This window comes from Poecilia formosa, unplaced genomic scaffold (genome assembly GCF_000485575.1).
Source record: "Poecilia formosa unplaced genomic scaffold, Poecilia_formosa-5.1.2 Scaffold262, whole genome shotgun sequence".
NCBI classification, from domain to species: domain Eukaryota; kingdom Metazoa; phylum Chordata; class Actinopteri; order Cyprinodontiformes; family Poeciliidae; genus Poecilia; species Poecilia formosa.
Window position 1 is genome coordinate 104,097 of NW_006800201.1, and position 13,340 is coordinate 117,436.

The 13,340-nt window shown below is 36.8% G+C and overlaps 1 protein-coding gene and 1 long non-coding RNA gene across 2 annotated transcripts in view; one reads left to right on the plus strand and one right to left on the minus strand.

The window, feature by feature from the left end:
- The window catches only part of LOC107838472 (uncharacterized), a 17,367-nt gene extending 11,900 nt beyond the window's left edge, over nt 1-5,467 (minus strand). Inside the window, exons 1-2 of the long non-coding RNA XR_001664540.1 lie at nt 5,457-5,467; nt 145-151 (exon numbers count right to left, since the gene is read on the minus strand). This is a non-coding gene — a long non-coding RNA (uncharacterized LOC107838472). The remainder of the gene's footprint in view (nt 1-144; nt 152-5,456) is intronic.
- Nucleotides 1-13,340, plus strand: part of usp34 (ubiquitin specific peptidase 34) — a 76,207-nt gene that overhangs the window by 4,306 nt on the left and 58,561 nt on the right. Inside the window, exon 2 of the mRNA XM_007570485.2 lies at nt 5,514-5,604. Coding sequence (XP_007570547.1) covers nt 5,514-5,604 — 91 coding nt within the window. The remainder of the gene's footprint in view (nt 1-5,513; nt 5,605-13,340) is intronic.

Sequence of the window (13,340 nt, forward strand, 5' to 3'; positions counted from 1 at the left end):
TGTACACTGTTAAGCAGTACCGGTGTGTTTATTGTGCCTTTTATGCACTGAATTAGTTCAGTTTATGTTGAGCTGATTATATTTTTAGAACAGTAGCTGATTTTGTGTGTTTCTGACTGCCTGCAGTGAGAGTTACTGTTCCACAAAGACACTCTTATAACAGTCGGAGCTGCTGTTTCTAACCTGCAGAAGGCAAATCTGAGTTTATTTCAACTTCAGATTATCTGTTAAGTAGTTTTTGGAGCTTAGATTTAAACTTGGCTTTTACTCAGTTTTATTTTGGTGGTTATATTAGGCCGTAAACCGGTGTAGAGTTTGCAAACAAAAATATACAATGTTTTATAGTTATTAGTAGAGGATGTAGTAGACTTTGTTTTTAGTTTTTAAAGGTTTTGTTGGGTCTAGAGGCCTTTATTTGACGGTCGGACAGGAAATCGGGTTAAGAGAGAGAAAGGGAAGACATGTGCCAAAGGTCGGTGGGCCGAGACTCAAACCCGCAACTGCTGAGTCGAGGACTAAGGCCTCTGTAAATGGGTCATGTTTCACTTTTTTTTTTGACTGATCGAATAAAAAAAATTCTTTCTATTTTACCCAAGATTACATATTAAGTCAGCTGTATTTAATTTCTATTCATTTCAATTAATATTCAACCAAAACAAGCCGAACAGAAAATCCACATCTTGCATTCATACATAAAATAATCACTTTCTAAGATGGTTAATTGTGGCCGCAGCCCTAAATCGTTCTGTATTATTAGTCAGGATGGAACAAAATATTCATATTAGTACTGATTGACTCTTTGCCACCTTGTCAGTCTGTAAATGCAAATCTCCTCTGAATGTTTCGGCTTATTAGACAGCAGATTTTACTACATCACACGGAGAAACGGCGTATAATAACTGGAGCAACAGAACGGAGGGTGTTTGACCATGGGGTGCCGTCAGCTGTGACCGCTCTGTCAACAAGACTGGCAGCTCCATATGCTGTGTCTGAAGGTGACCTGTGACCTTAGGTCTGCAGCAGCAGCATGCGTTTTTGAGAAATGGAGCAGGAGAATCCAGTTTAATAACATGCAGGACTGTTGTATGCAAAGTTGCATGCAACTGTCACTTCCCAACTGTACAACCGCCAATCTAAGTAACCTGCATAAATATTGTGATTAATATCCGTTTTATTTATTCATGCATCTGTGTCTTTAAGTGAGAGATAATCTGATGGATTTACTCTCACAGTCTGTAAACAATGCTAACACAAAGCTTTGGAGATATAAATCCAGCTTTAACGTGAAATAAAAGTGAAACTTTTCTCACTTGGTGCCTCATGTGAGCCAATCAGGCTTTCTGTGTTTGAGCCCAAAAGATCAGAGCAAAAAACTAAAATATTTTTCTGCTAAAAAAAAAAAGAAAAGAGCAGCTTCTGGTTTACAAATCACTTCTCTTGAATCGGTTTAGTTGGTTTTGTGAAATGAATGGATTAGAGAGGGTGTGTAAGCAGTGCAGCTGCTGTATTTAAATCTTGTTTGAGTTTGTTCTGACTTATTCAGGACTCTTTGTGGTTCAAGAAGCTGGAGCAGAAGTTGAATGTGTGTTATTTGCTCTCATACGTTCAGGAATCACAATATGGATGTAGTACGCATGACAAATATACAACACTTTAACATTATGCATAAATATGTGTTGTTAGCCAGATGATTTTATGTTTTCATCTTGATTAGAGATTAATCACTCTGATATTAATCTCTGTACCGGCAAAAATGTTTGAAAATATCTAGATTGGCTATCTAGATGTGCCTGATCCATAAGGGCAGATCTATTCAGTCTAATTCTATGCTTTGAGCTCTGAGCAGTGTAATGCTTTATTATTTTATATTATATTTATAATTCCTAATTGCACTTTCTGAACTATTTAAAAGATTTGTTGCAGTTTATTTATACACGTTTGATCAACATAGTCAACCTATTTTTGTCAGTTTTCTTTATTTATTTTACATTGGCTGTTTTACTCCCAGTTTCACTGACTGAACAAATTAAAGTTGTTTTTAAATGTTTGGCCAAGCCTGTGAAGCTATTGGTGTATTTAGGTTTAAAAAAAGTAACCTTTTAAGTCAATTCAACTCTGTTTTCCTTTGTTGGATCGGTATCGGCTGAAACTAAAGCTAACATATCGGTATCAGAAGTGAGAAAGTGGATCGGTGCATCTCTAATTGTGACCAATAGAAAGCTCCGTCAGTTTTTTGCATTCTTAGAAAAGATGAAAAACATTTTCATTGTTAACCTCAAAATTTATTCCAACTCCAGAAATGTCACTAAAATGAGGCTTAATTCGCTCCCGAAGCTTTTCACAAATCATTTCTTAAAGACATCCATACAGAGAGTTTAGACTTTTTCTGTCTTAATCTTTTTTTCCCCCATTTTCAACGTACAGTTTGAAGATGACGTCAGTACATTATTCACTGGCAAATGGAGCCAATTTTTATCAGTGCAAACTGTTTGGATGTTTCTTTTCTACCTGAAACGAGTTCTTAGACTCGTTCCAGTACTTTTTAATTGCATTTTCTTATTGCAGTATTGGTTTTTCATGTCCAATGTTTCACAGCATCTGGACAAAAACGTATAATTACTTCAGGGAAACAAGTCTTGGAAAACTGTTCATGCTCAATGAACTTGCATAGGGCCAAAACTCTGATGCATTTATTTTAATTAATTAATTAAATAGCTAAAAAATTGAATATGTTAACATTTTCATTAATTTTCTTTTTTTTTTCTTTGTTCATTACATGTTGGGGATGTTTTTAGTTTGTCTTTAAATCTGATGAACAAGCAACATTCGCAAATGTCTTCACACAGTTGAAACTGTTTATAATAACAGATCAGCCCTACACTGTATTGATAAATCAAGCAGAAAGGGCTGAACTTTTCAAATGTTGACGTCAGATGTTTTTTTAGGCTAAAAGAATGCTGTTTTATTTAATTTCAGCCAATAAAATGTTTAGTTTAAAAAGGATTTTGTTTATTTGCATCTTTTAATGTATTTCTAACAAGTTTTCTCCCAGTGTATTATAAGCCTGGCGGGCCACCAGGCTAAGCATTGCTCGTTTATCTAAGTCTTTTTAAAATGTTTGCATTTTTTTAAGACTTTATAGTTGGTGTTCAGGTATTAATCTTTCAATAGCACATAATTATCTAGTGATCAAATTTCCTGTGAAATTTAAACATTTTTTAACTCAAAAACACGACTGGCGGCTGGATGAATGACTGTCCTGCCACCCAACCACCAGGCTTAGCGAGTTTTCTGGGGGAAACCTTGTATAATGTTACTTAAAAAAAAAAGCTTAAGTGAAAAATGAACATAATTAATTGTCCTAGACTAAATACATTCCAGCTGAACGGCATCTACTATGGCTTCACTAACACCTAAACATCTCAGGATGTGAATATTTAAGATGCCTGTATTGAGATCTGTAATTTCTTTGTGTATCCCTCCACTCCGTGCAACACCTGTTAGCCTGCTGCAGGAACTCCTCATGGAGGGCTTGAAATTCCTGAGCTGCATGTGTCGCGGTCCGTACGACGAGCTTCTGTTCTCACTTGGAGCTGGAAACGATCCCGCCTGTGGGACCAGAGTGCCGGGCCGAACCCTGCTGGTTCTGTTTCATGTTGGGAGTCTTTGGTGGGAAATTGAGGACGATGGTTCAGGGAGGTTACTTGACTCCGTCAGGCTGGGTGGGAGCTTTGTGGCGCTGCATGGAGGCCAGAACAATGACTGTAATATGAGAAGCAAGCCACTCTCGTGCCATTAAAAGCCATTGGTATGACTAGAGCGGGATTTATTTATTTTTTATTGACAGACAAGAACATATAAAGATGAACAAAAAGTTCACATGTTTTCATCTATGTATTTATTACAATTAGGCCTGTCGCAATAACCAAGAAAACAATTAATTGCATGAATTAAAATGAGCTCAAATGTTTATGCATGTGTGATTTATTGTTTTTCTCTTTCTACCAAAAACTGGGCGATAAAAGTTTTCAGTCTGGTGTTTTGGTCTCAACTAATCCGTTTTTTTGAAGGACTTCGTAATTAATTTTATTTGTTGTTTTTGTTCATGTAATTTAGATATTTAAAGATGTCTTCCAGTTGCAGTGTTACATTTTCATTTAAAGTTTATTAATCTTTGACAATGTGTTCTGGCACAGTTAATGCCACTACCATTAGTTATCATTTATCGCAATAACTCCTGGGACAATTTATCGTCCAGCTAAGTTAGTTCTTCTGACTGGCCTAATAATAACGGCTTAAAAAGAGTTTGCAGCTGATGCTAAGGTGAATTTATTCCCCTCTGCCTGCTTAATTCTGTTAAGTTTAACCACATTTACAGCTCACTACTCTGAAGAGAGTAGTGCATTAGATGCAGGTCAAAGATTTCTGGGCTGTAAGGAAAAAATGTTGAACGTTATCTAAAAAACTCCACATCTGGCAGAAGAAACGGATGCCTGGAAGTGACATTAGTAAGAGATTTTATCTGTTCTGTGAAGGACTCGGATGTTTAGAGAACATTAGTGAGCAAAAAGCGTCTCGAAGGCCAAGAGACACAGCGGACGGATCGGGGGAAAAGTTGTATAAAAGTTTAAATTAGAGTTGGGTTATAATAATATTTATAACGAGTAATGACGCAGAAATCACAGTTTTATGGTCTTTTTTCAATCTTGTACACTGTCTTTGACTTTCCGATGTCGATTTTTAGCAACTCAAGTCAACAAACATTTTGTAAATATTACACTGGTCAACAGCCAAAAAACTGTCTGGGTTTTTTTTCAACTGTTTTAGGGTAACTTTGATGTGCTGAATCAAAAAGATCACATTGGTTTTTCTCAGTCATGTCAACTCCCTGAACTATGGATGCAACATGAGCTTCAAAATGCATAACTTGTTCTCACATATGGAACTGATAATGTCACAAAAATGTCATCAATTTAGTCAGAAGATCGGATTTCTCTAAATCAAATTAGAATAAAAACCTGACCTGATTTAGAAAATGGATCTAATCTTTGGATTTAGCTGTGCAAAATATTCCTAATTCATTTGAAAAAAAAAGGCAACTTCCAACAAATATTTTTTGTAAAGCAGTGTTATTTTAAATTATTTTAGATCTCTGTCCTCACTGAAATAATCCGTTTTGGAGGCTTACAGCAGTATTTCTGTGTAAAGGGTTATACTGCAGGGTAGAAATATTTTCTTCATTAAAAGTCACACTTTTTAATAAAAGTGATGTGTCATAACATGCACACTGCTCTGTTTATGGCGTTTTTCTTTTATTGGCATTGCAGCATGTAGATGGTTAAAAAAACTGAATATAATGTTTACATTTATGCGACACTTGGGAGGACAGCAAGCTTTATTTGATTTTTGTTTTGGGGTGTTTTCATTAAAAGTAAAAAAAAAAAATGAACTAAAACAAGTGTTTTGTATTTTTAAGGTTTTCCATTCGGTTGTGGTTTGTGTTTTTTCCTCAGTATCTGATGCAGACGGCAGTGAAGGAGGCTTCCAGCTGAAGAAGGAACATGCGTTGCGAGTGCTGGGCTACATCAGCTCCTGGTCTCAGAGGTCAGTCTTCTTCCTGCTGGACGAATCCCATCGATTCTGCAGGGAGGCTAACATGAAAAAAGGAACAAAAAAGTGAAAAGAATGTATTTTTCTAGGATGTTTTCTCTATATAGCATAAATGTTTCCTAGGAGCAAATCCCGTGGAACAGACACATTCTGCTTATCAAAATAAAAGCACTTCCTGTTCTGTTCATTTGAGTGACCTCCCCTACTGCTCCGCATGCCTGTTAACTTTTAAAGACATGCAGTGTTTCCTAGAAATATGCCTGCTAAAAAAATCTGTGCAGTTTGTGTATTTACACTGAGATTGATGAAATTGCCCAGCATCACTAACTGTAGCTGCAGTCGGGCATCTTTGATAGATGGAGAGATAAAATCTTTATTTCAGACTCAAGGTCCAACCAAAAAAAACAAAATAAGAACCAACCGGATATTCATATCCACAATCATGCAAAAATAGTTTAATAACAAACGACTGTACCAGTGTCTCCAGAGCTGGAAGACTGTTTCCTTGTATGTTGTTCCTACTTTCTCTGACTTCATTTGCCAACACATTTTTATATTAAACAGCTAAATGTTGGTGTTCTAAAAGAGTGGAGACAAAATGGATTACTTCCTGGCCATCCCGGTACCAGTCAAAATGAAAACCGTAATCTTTTGTGCTTTTCTCCTTCTTCTTCCAGGCAATGTCTGTGCTGCTTCAAAGAGTACAAGCACTTGGAGGTTTTTAATCAGCTGGTGTACGCCCTCATAAACCTGGTCATCACTCAGATCAACAGCCTGAGAAACCAGCTTTGCAGCGCCCAGAACCTCACGCAAAAAGGGTCTGGGACCGAAGAGGGCAGGCCCGACTGGGCCGCCGGAGAGTCTGCACCCGGCTCGCTCCCCCAGCCGGCCTCCCCCGGCGAGGACGAACCCGTCAATGTGGAAAGGGACTCTGCTGAAGAGGACGCCAACACACCCGACCCAAACCAGAAGACTCAGAGCCACGAGCAGGACACAATCCGGCCAGATGGAGGCCAAGCGAACCCGCTGGGACCTCTGGACGGTGGCAGCGAGTCTGGGAATGGGGAGAACTCTGCTGGAGGCGGAGGCGACAACCTGGACCCCTTCAGCTCTTGGACCACAGAGGAGAAAGAAAAACTGCTGCTGTGTGCGGCCAAGATTTTTCAGATCCAGTTTCCTCTCTACACGGCCTACAAACACAACACGCACCCCACCATAGAGGTGAGAACAAGTCCTACATGTAACTAACCCAAACGTCCTACTGAGCTTCAAAGTGTGGGAAGAAAGCAGTAAAGGAGTTAGTGAGCATTTTGCTTTTGATAATGTAATGCATTTTATTTTGTAATGTAACTTAATTTTACCATGTTTTCCTTAAAAAAACTCAACATGAAAAGCTAAACACCAAACACTGACACAGTCGTTGCTTCAAATTAAACAAATTTCCTGATCGTTAGGAAGTGAGCACAGGCTTTTACTTTGTGCAGGTTTTTTATGTTTCATATATTTTGGTGTTGAGCATTTTTTAAAGGAAAGTTAAAATACAGATTTAAATCCTTTTGAAATGATTTAAAAGGAAGAGATTCTTAGTTTTGCGCATATTGTTTGAGTTTTTAAATAAAATAATATCTTGAACAACTCGCCATGTTCAAAGCGCGGGAAAAAGGTAGCAGCTTATACTCCGAAAAATACGGTATTTTCTTTGACGCTCTAAGCGTATTGTGTGATTTGTATGTATTTATATTTAGATATATTTTTTTCTTCTGGTGACTGCTTATAAAGGAAATTTAAAAAATCTTTGTTTTGTAGTTACACATTTGTTTGACCAAATAAATAAAAAAAAACTCTTCTGTAATATCGCTATTTATTGTGAAAACTATTGTAAAATGTTTATTGTACTATCATTTTTTGGCAGTATCACCCAGGCCATGTAAAAGCGATTTTTAGATTACTTTTGGTATTTGCCATTCATGTTTTATTAACCAGCTGGTGCCATTCTTGTTTTTCCTTTTTTATTATTATTCCCAGGACATATCTGCTCATGAAAGCAACATCCTGGGCTCCTTCTGCGACATGAATGTAAGAACCTTTGTTACTTTTTCTTCCTCAAATTATACTATTACACCTCTTAGTTAGTTCCTCACAAATAACTTTAACCTCATTAAAACATAATTGACATATTTGACAGTTGAAACATATTTCAACTGCCTTTGAAATAAGGGCAGTTGGTGTTTTGTTTAGTCTGTGATTTGTATATATATATATATATTTTTTTTTTTCATGTTATTCACTGTTGGGACGAGTTTTATGGGTGCGGTTCATAAACGGAGCTGCAAATGGGAGATTTTTTTTTGGTGTTTTAGCCAGAATTTCTAAACATCAGCTGGCATTTCAGGACCACACAGCTGGTAAAAACGCAGCTGCTTCTATAGATTTTACATTTGGTCCAAAATGCTCATAATTTAGTAGTTTCGCGTAAGTAGTTACTGTAATTACTGTAAATATTTGTAACAAATGTCACCAGTTTTGTTTGCATCCCATTCAGTTTTTTTTTAAAGTGAAATCAGGTTTACTTCAAATCTTCAAATGAGTTGTATTTTGTATTTTCCAGCAGTCTCTTGTGTCATGCATCTTTTTCATTCTGCGTTTGATTTAGACGTCATACTACGAGGCACAGACTGTTAGTTTTCTGACGTTTGGCCAGAGAAACCTGAAACTCAAAGTACTGAATGTCCATATTTGAACATTGTGTAAAGTTTCGGCTTCCAGTTTATTATCTCTGTTTTGTTCCATGAATCAGCAAGATTTAAATACGTCCTGTAAGCTATGATTTCTACTTTTTATGAAAAAGAGCCTTCGTGTTTCCTGTTTTGAGATATGTGACAGATATTTGTGTTTTTCAGATGATTTAAAGATGTTTTTTCAGTTTTGTGGATGAATTCATTGCTTAAAATCTGAATTCAAGATTATACAATTAATTGTTCACACTACAATATTATCTATGTCAAACATGAATGTCCCTAAAAGGTTTTATTTAAATAGTCAGAACTGACTGACATCATAGTTTTCGTTCTTGTTTCTGTTGTGCGAGTCTTTTTGCTTTGTTTGGTTAACTGTTGCTGAAGTTTCTTACCTTCCATTGTTTTGTCAGTGAAAACAGTGCAGTAAGTGTAACGTAATCTCTGTGGTAACAAGGCTTCCTTGATGCTTTGTTTCCATCTGGTCAATATGTTGCAGGGTCAGATTCAGTTCACCAGAAATGGGAGTTTTTTCCTCCCGTTCCTGCACTAAATTATCTCGTGTGTATTTCCTCGTTTAGTTGCGGTTCTGTTCATCTAGCGTGACATGAAAGTAGTTCTGTGAACAAAACTTTGTGTTTCAAAACGATTATTGATTGTACACGTCCTCCCACCTCCATTTCCTGTGCAAATATTCCTCAGCTTATCCGGAAATGATGATCTGAAACAAACATGAGAACATTTTAAAGGTTCATGAAAAAGCATTAGCCAAACTTTTATTATGTTTTTGACGTTGGTTTAAAACTGTCAAAATAAACTTTCTTCTCAACACTTGGATTAGCATTTAGCATCATGTTACAAGTCGAGCTTATATTAAAACAAAATGAGGATTTCAAGGAGAGTTTTCTACTCCAGGTTAGATATTACCTGCTTACAACTTTTTAACAAAACTTTGCTTCAGAAATCCTGGAATAACTATTTTCACCTTTGGTTAATTTCTGGATTTTTAAAAATGTTTTCTTTATGGATGAAGGAATTGTTTTCAGAACTAAGTTTGAGCCAAAGCTTAAGGTAAACAAAATGTGTATTTGTAAGGTCTATTTGATTTGTTGGTCATTTTTGTTTATGTTAGGATGCAAAATGAACATATTATGACTTTATTTTGATTCTTAATGCAGGACGTGGAGGTGCCGCTTCACCTCCTTCGCTACGTCTGTCTGTTTTGTGGGAAACACGGCCTCTCCCTGATGAAGGAATGCTTTGAGCTGGGCACACCAGAGAGCCTCCCCTTCCCCATCGCTCATGCCTTTATCACAATTGTCTCAAATGTGAGTCAGATGTTCTGTTAGTTGCACTCTTACTCATATACTGAGGAAAATACTCTAAGTTGGAAAAAGCAGCATTTTTTTCTTTAATTCCATATTGTCTCCAGCAAACTTCCATTTTCTCATACTATTACTAATTCTGTGTGCGACATTATGAATAATTAGTATGATTCTTTTTTTAACCCTCCCACAGATACGAATATGGTTGCACATTCCTGCAGTTATGCAGCACATCATACCCTTCCGCACCTATGTAATACGGTAAGTTACAAACATGCTGATTCACTTTCATTAGAAAATAAAACCACACTGGACAGTTTTTGCATTTTTTTTAACAAGCTGTAGTTCCTTCTTGTTGGTTTAACATAAAACCTGTTTTCCCTACAGACAGAGATGTAATCAAATTATTTAAAATGATCCAAGTCTTTTTGTTAATTTTAGTAAAGTTTATATGTGGAGGTACCTAAGAGCTTTTAGCTTCTTACAGTTGATTGTTGGCGTAGGATTGTCTGCTGCTGTGTACGGTGGCCGACGGGTGCAAATTTGCTGCAAACTGCTAAACGTGCAGCAAGCAAATGAATGATGCAACGTCCAAAGCGCAGCAAATAAATGCAAGAGAAAAATGATGCAAAAAAAAAAAACAACAACAAAAAGCTGAAATCACAGAACATGGATGCAAAAAAAAAACAATCTACAAAACAAAAGCAAACTAAGATGCTGCAATAACAGGAAACAGAAGAAAAAGGGAAAATGCTGCACACGGTAAAAACAGCAATTATGAAACGCTACAAACTCCAGACCACTAGGGGGAGTCGACGATCAAATCATATGGAGAAAGCCTCACAGTAAAGATGGGATATTATAATTTAATGGGATGTCTAGAAGTAAATTGGAGGAAGAAAGAAAAGGCACGCTACTCCTCATGTTTTTACAAAATTATAAAACAGCAACACAGTTACGTGAGGTATATTACCAACTCCACACTCCCCCTAGTGGTCTGGAGCATTTCTGTTCACCAAGTTTGCAGCGTTTCACGCTTGCTGTTGTTTTTGCTATTTGCAGCATTCTCCATTTTGCTTCCATTTACTTTTTCATCTTGTGTAATTGCTACGTTTTTTATTTTATTTTATTTTTTTTATTTGTGTCTTTCACTGTTTGCTGCGCGTTTCCATCTCTTGGCCACTGTAACTGTGGCTGAAATCTTACTTGACGAACTGTTACAACTTTTTGTTATTTGGCAGCTACATAAATGATTGACCTAAGATCACATCTGGCGTTAAGGTTTACTTATGCTGATGATGTGCAACTTTATATCTCTGTCTCACCACATTTACCTACTTGGTATGTTCAGAAAATCAGTGAGTGAATAATGCAGGATTATTTTTGGGCCTGAAATGTAAACTTAATACATTCAACTGAAACTCGGTGAGGCTAAAAAAATGGAGAGAAAAAATTCACTGTATTGTCTCACTGATTGCAAAAGGACATATTTCCGTGTTGGTGTGTTGAGCACTGAATGGTTGTAAGTCTAAATACATTAGCTGGACAGCCATGCAGACCCTCAGGTTATTGGAGACCTTTCGATGCTTTCAGGACCAGAAATGAGCTGCAAAGGCAACATTTAGATTTCATGCCCTTTCCAAAAACCTGAGACACTCAAACCGCCGACTCCTGTAAATCAGAACAGAAGATATGACTATTTATGCAGCTTTTCCCACAAAGGGCAATGATTACTTTCAGTGTAAATAAGCATTTCCTTTCTTTCTTATTTGGTGCTACGTGAGTTAGCACGTTTTTTAAAAGGTAATAATTGTTGCAAGTCATTTTAAACACTGTTGAATTACCCCGTTTTCTGCTGGTTCTTGCCTTCTCCGATAATTAAGGAGCTGACCTTTTATCGAATGCTGCATTAAAACAGCTGCTCTGGCCAGAGTCTGTGCGCTTTCGGCCGATCCGATTAGCGACTCCACCAAACCTGATTTAGGAATCCTGCTTGCTGCACTTTCACATGATTTTAAATATCAACCGGTTTGCTCCCTGCAACAGACTTGAGCTGTTTTACAAAATGAGCACTGAGCTTTAACAACCGTTGTTCCATCTGCGCCGTCTTTCTCTCTCAAATACCAGAGAGCCATAAGTTTGTTGCTAGGAAGAGTTTCTGTCACCACGGCAACAGTTGCTGGGCTTCCAGTTTTTTCTGGCAGGCCTGGTCATGTGACGCATACATACCTGCCTCTCCTGCATGTCACAGGGAAAATAATAAGGCGAAAATGTTTTACTTGAGGAAGAGGAGGCACTTTTAGTGAAACGGAAACAAAACGTCCGTCCAAACCGGCAACATGTGATTACCCTGCGACTGAGAGGGAGCGGCAAAAACTAGATGAATAAATGAAATGAGCATCGCTGTTGTCCAATTCAGAGACGCTACATTTGTTAATGTGAGATTCATCGAAGCATGGGCCAGTTTCAAAGAGGTACAATTTTTTTTCTACTCTTTTTACGTTCTTCAGTTTCTTTTAATAAAGGGAAAGAAAGTGTCAGAGTGACCACGGGGTTGTCAAGTATTTCCTCTCCCCAAACTGTCGTCATGCTCTGTGGGTACAGAGTGTCGCTAAAACACAAAATAACTATTACATTTACATTCTTGTCAGACTATTTATTTGGTTTTTGTGTCTATAATGTTGTCTTTATAGAGCAACACAAGTCTAACAAGTTCATTTATTTTTACAAGCTAATTAAGAGTTATTAAAGATAACTCTTTTATTAAAGAGTATTTTTTAAAGAGAACTTTTTATTAAGAGTTATCTTCAAAGGAGTGACAGATGGTGCGTTTTTATGCCATGTGTGATTTTGCTTTTCATGACCGTAGATATTTCTAAACGGCTAAATTTTTTGCTTGTCAGAGAGGAAGAAGTGTAGCAGCTTTTCAGCCAGCTGATTGGGACTGTGCAGCAACAGGTGGGGACGGGGCAGTCCAGAACAGAGTAAACTCTGTTCAGGGCTGCAGCTAACAGTTATTTATTATTTTTATACAATATTAGAAAAACACTAAGGGATCCAAATAAACAAACAGTTAAATTATTTTTTTACATAAGAAAATTAAAAATCTTATTGCGTTTTTTTTAGTAAACGTTTAATTATTTGTAGCAAAGGATGAATCTGCAGCTAAAAAATACTTCAACATGTGAAAAGCTCACGGCTTTCTGGTGGTTTTGACATCAATCCAGTGTTTCTGGATTAGCTGATTAATAGATGGATTTTTTACAGTAATTTGATCCGGCTGAAGCAAAAAATGCCACTTGAAGAGTTTTGGGTAGAACATATTTACAGACGAATGTTTTTTTTATTTTTTTATTGTAAATTCAAAATGTTCATATTTTTTGTCCAGTTTTGGTCCATTGGTTCTCTTAGTGTTGTTCTTTCAGCAAACTGATTTTTTTTTTTTAATCTGTATACTACAGTTAATAATCAATCAATTACTGATTTAGTTGATTATTTCAATAACCAGTTCATCACCACTAATCGATGAATCGTTTCAGCCGTGGTTCTTGGTCACTGTGTCTGACCGGCACCTTAAAACGGACTTTAAACCATATAAATGGTGAACACATGAAATTTAAGCGGTTTTGAAACTGTAACTTTCTGCTTCATGTAATTTCTTTTTAATTTT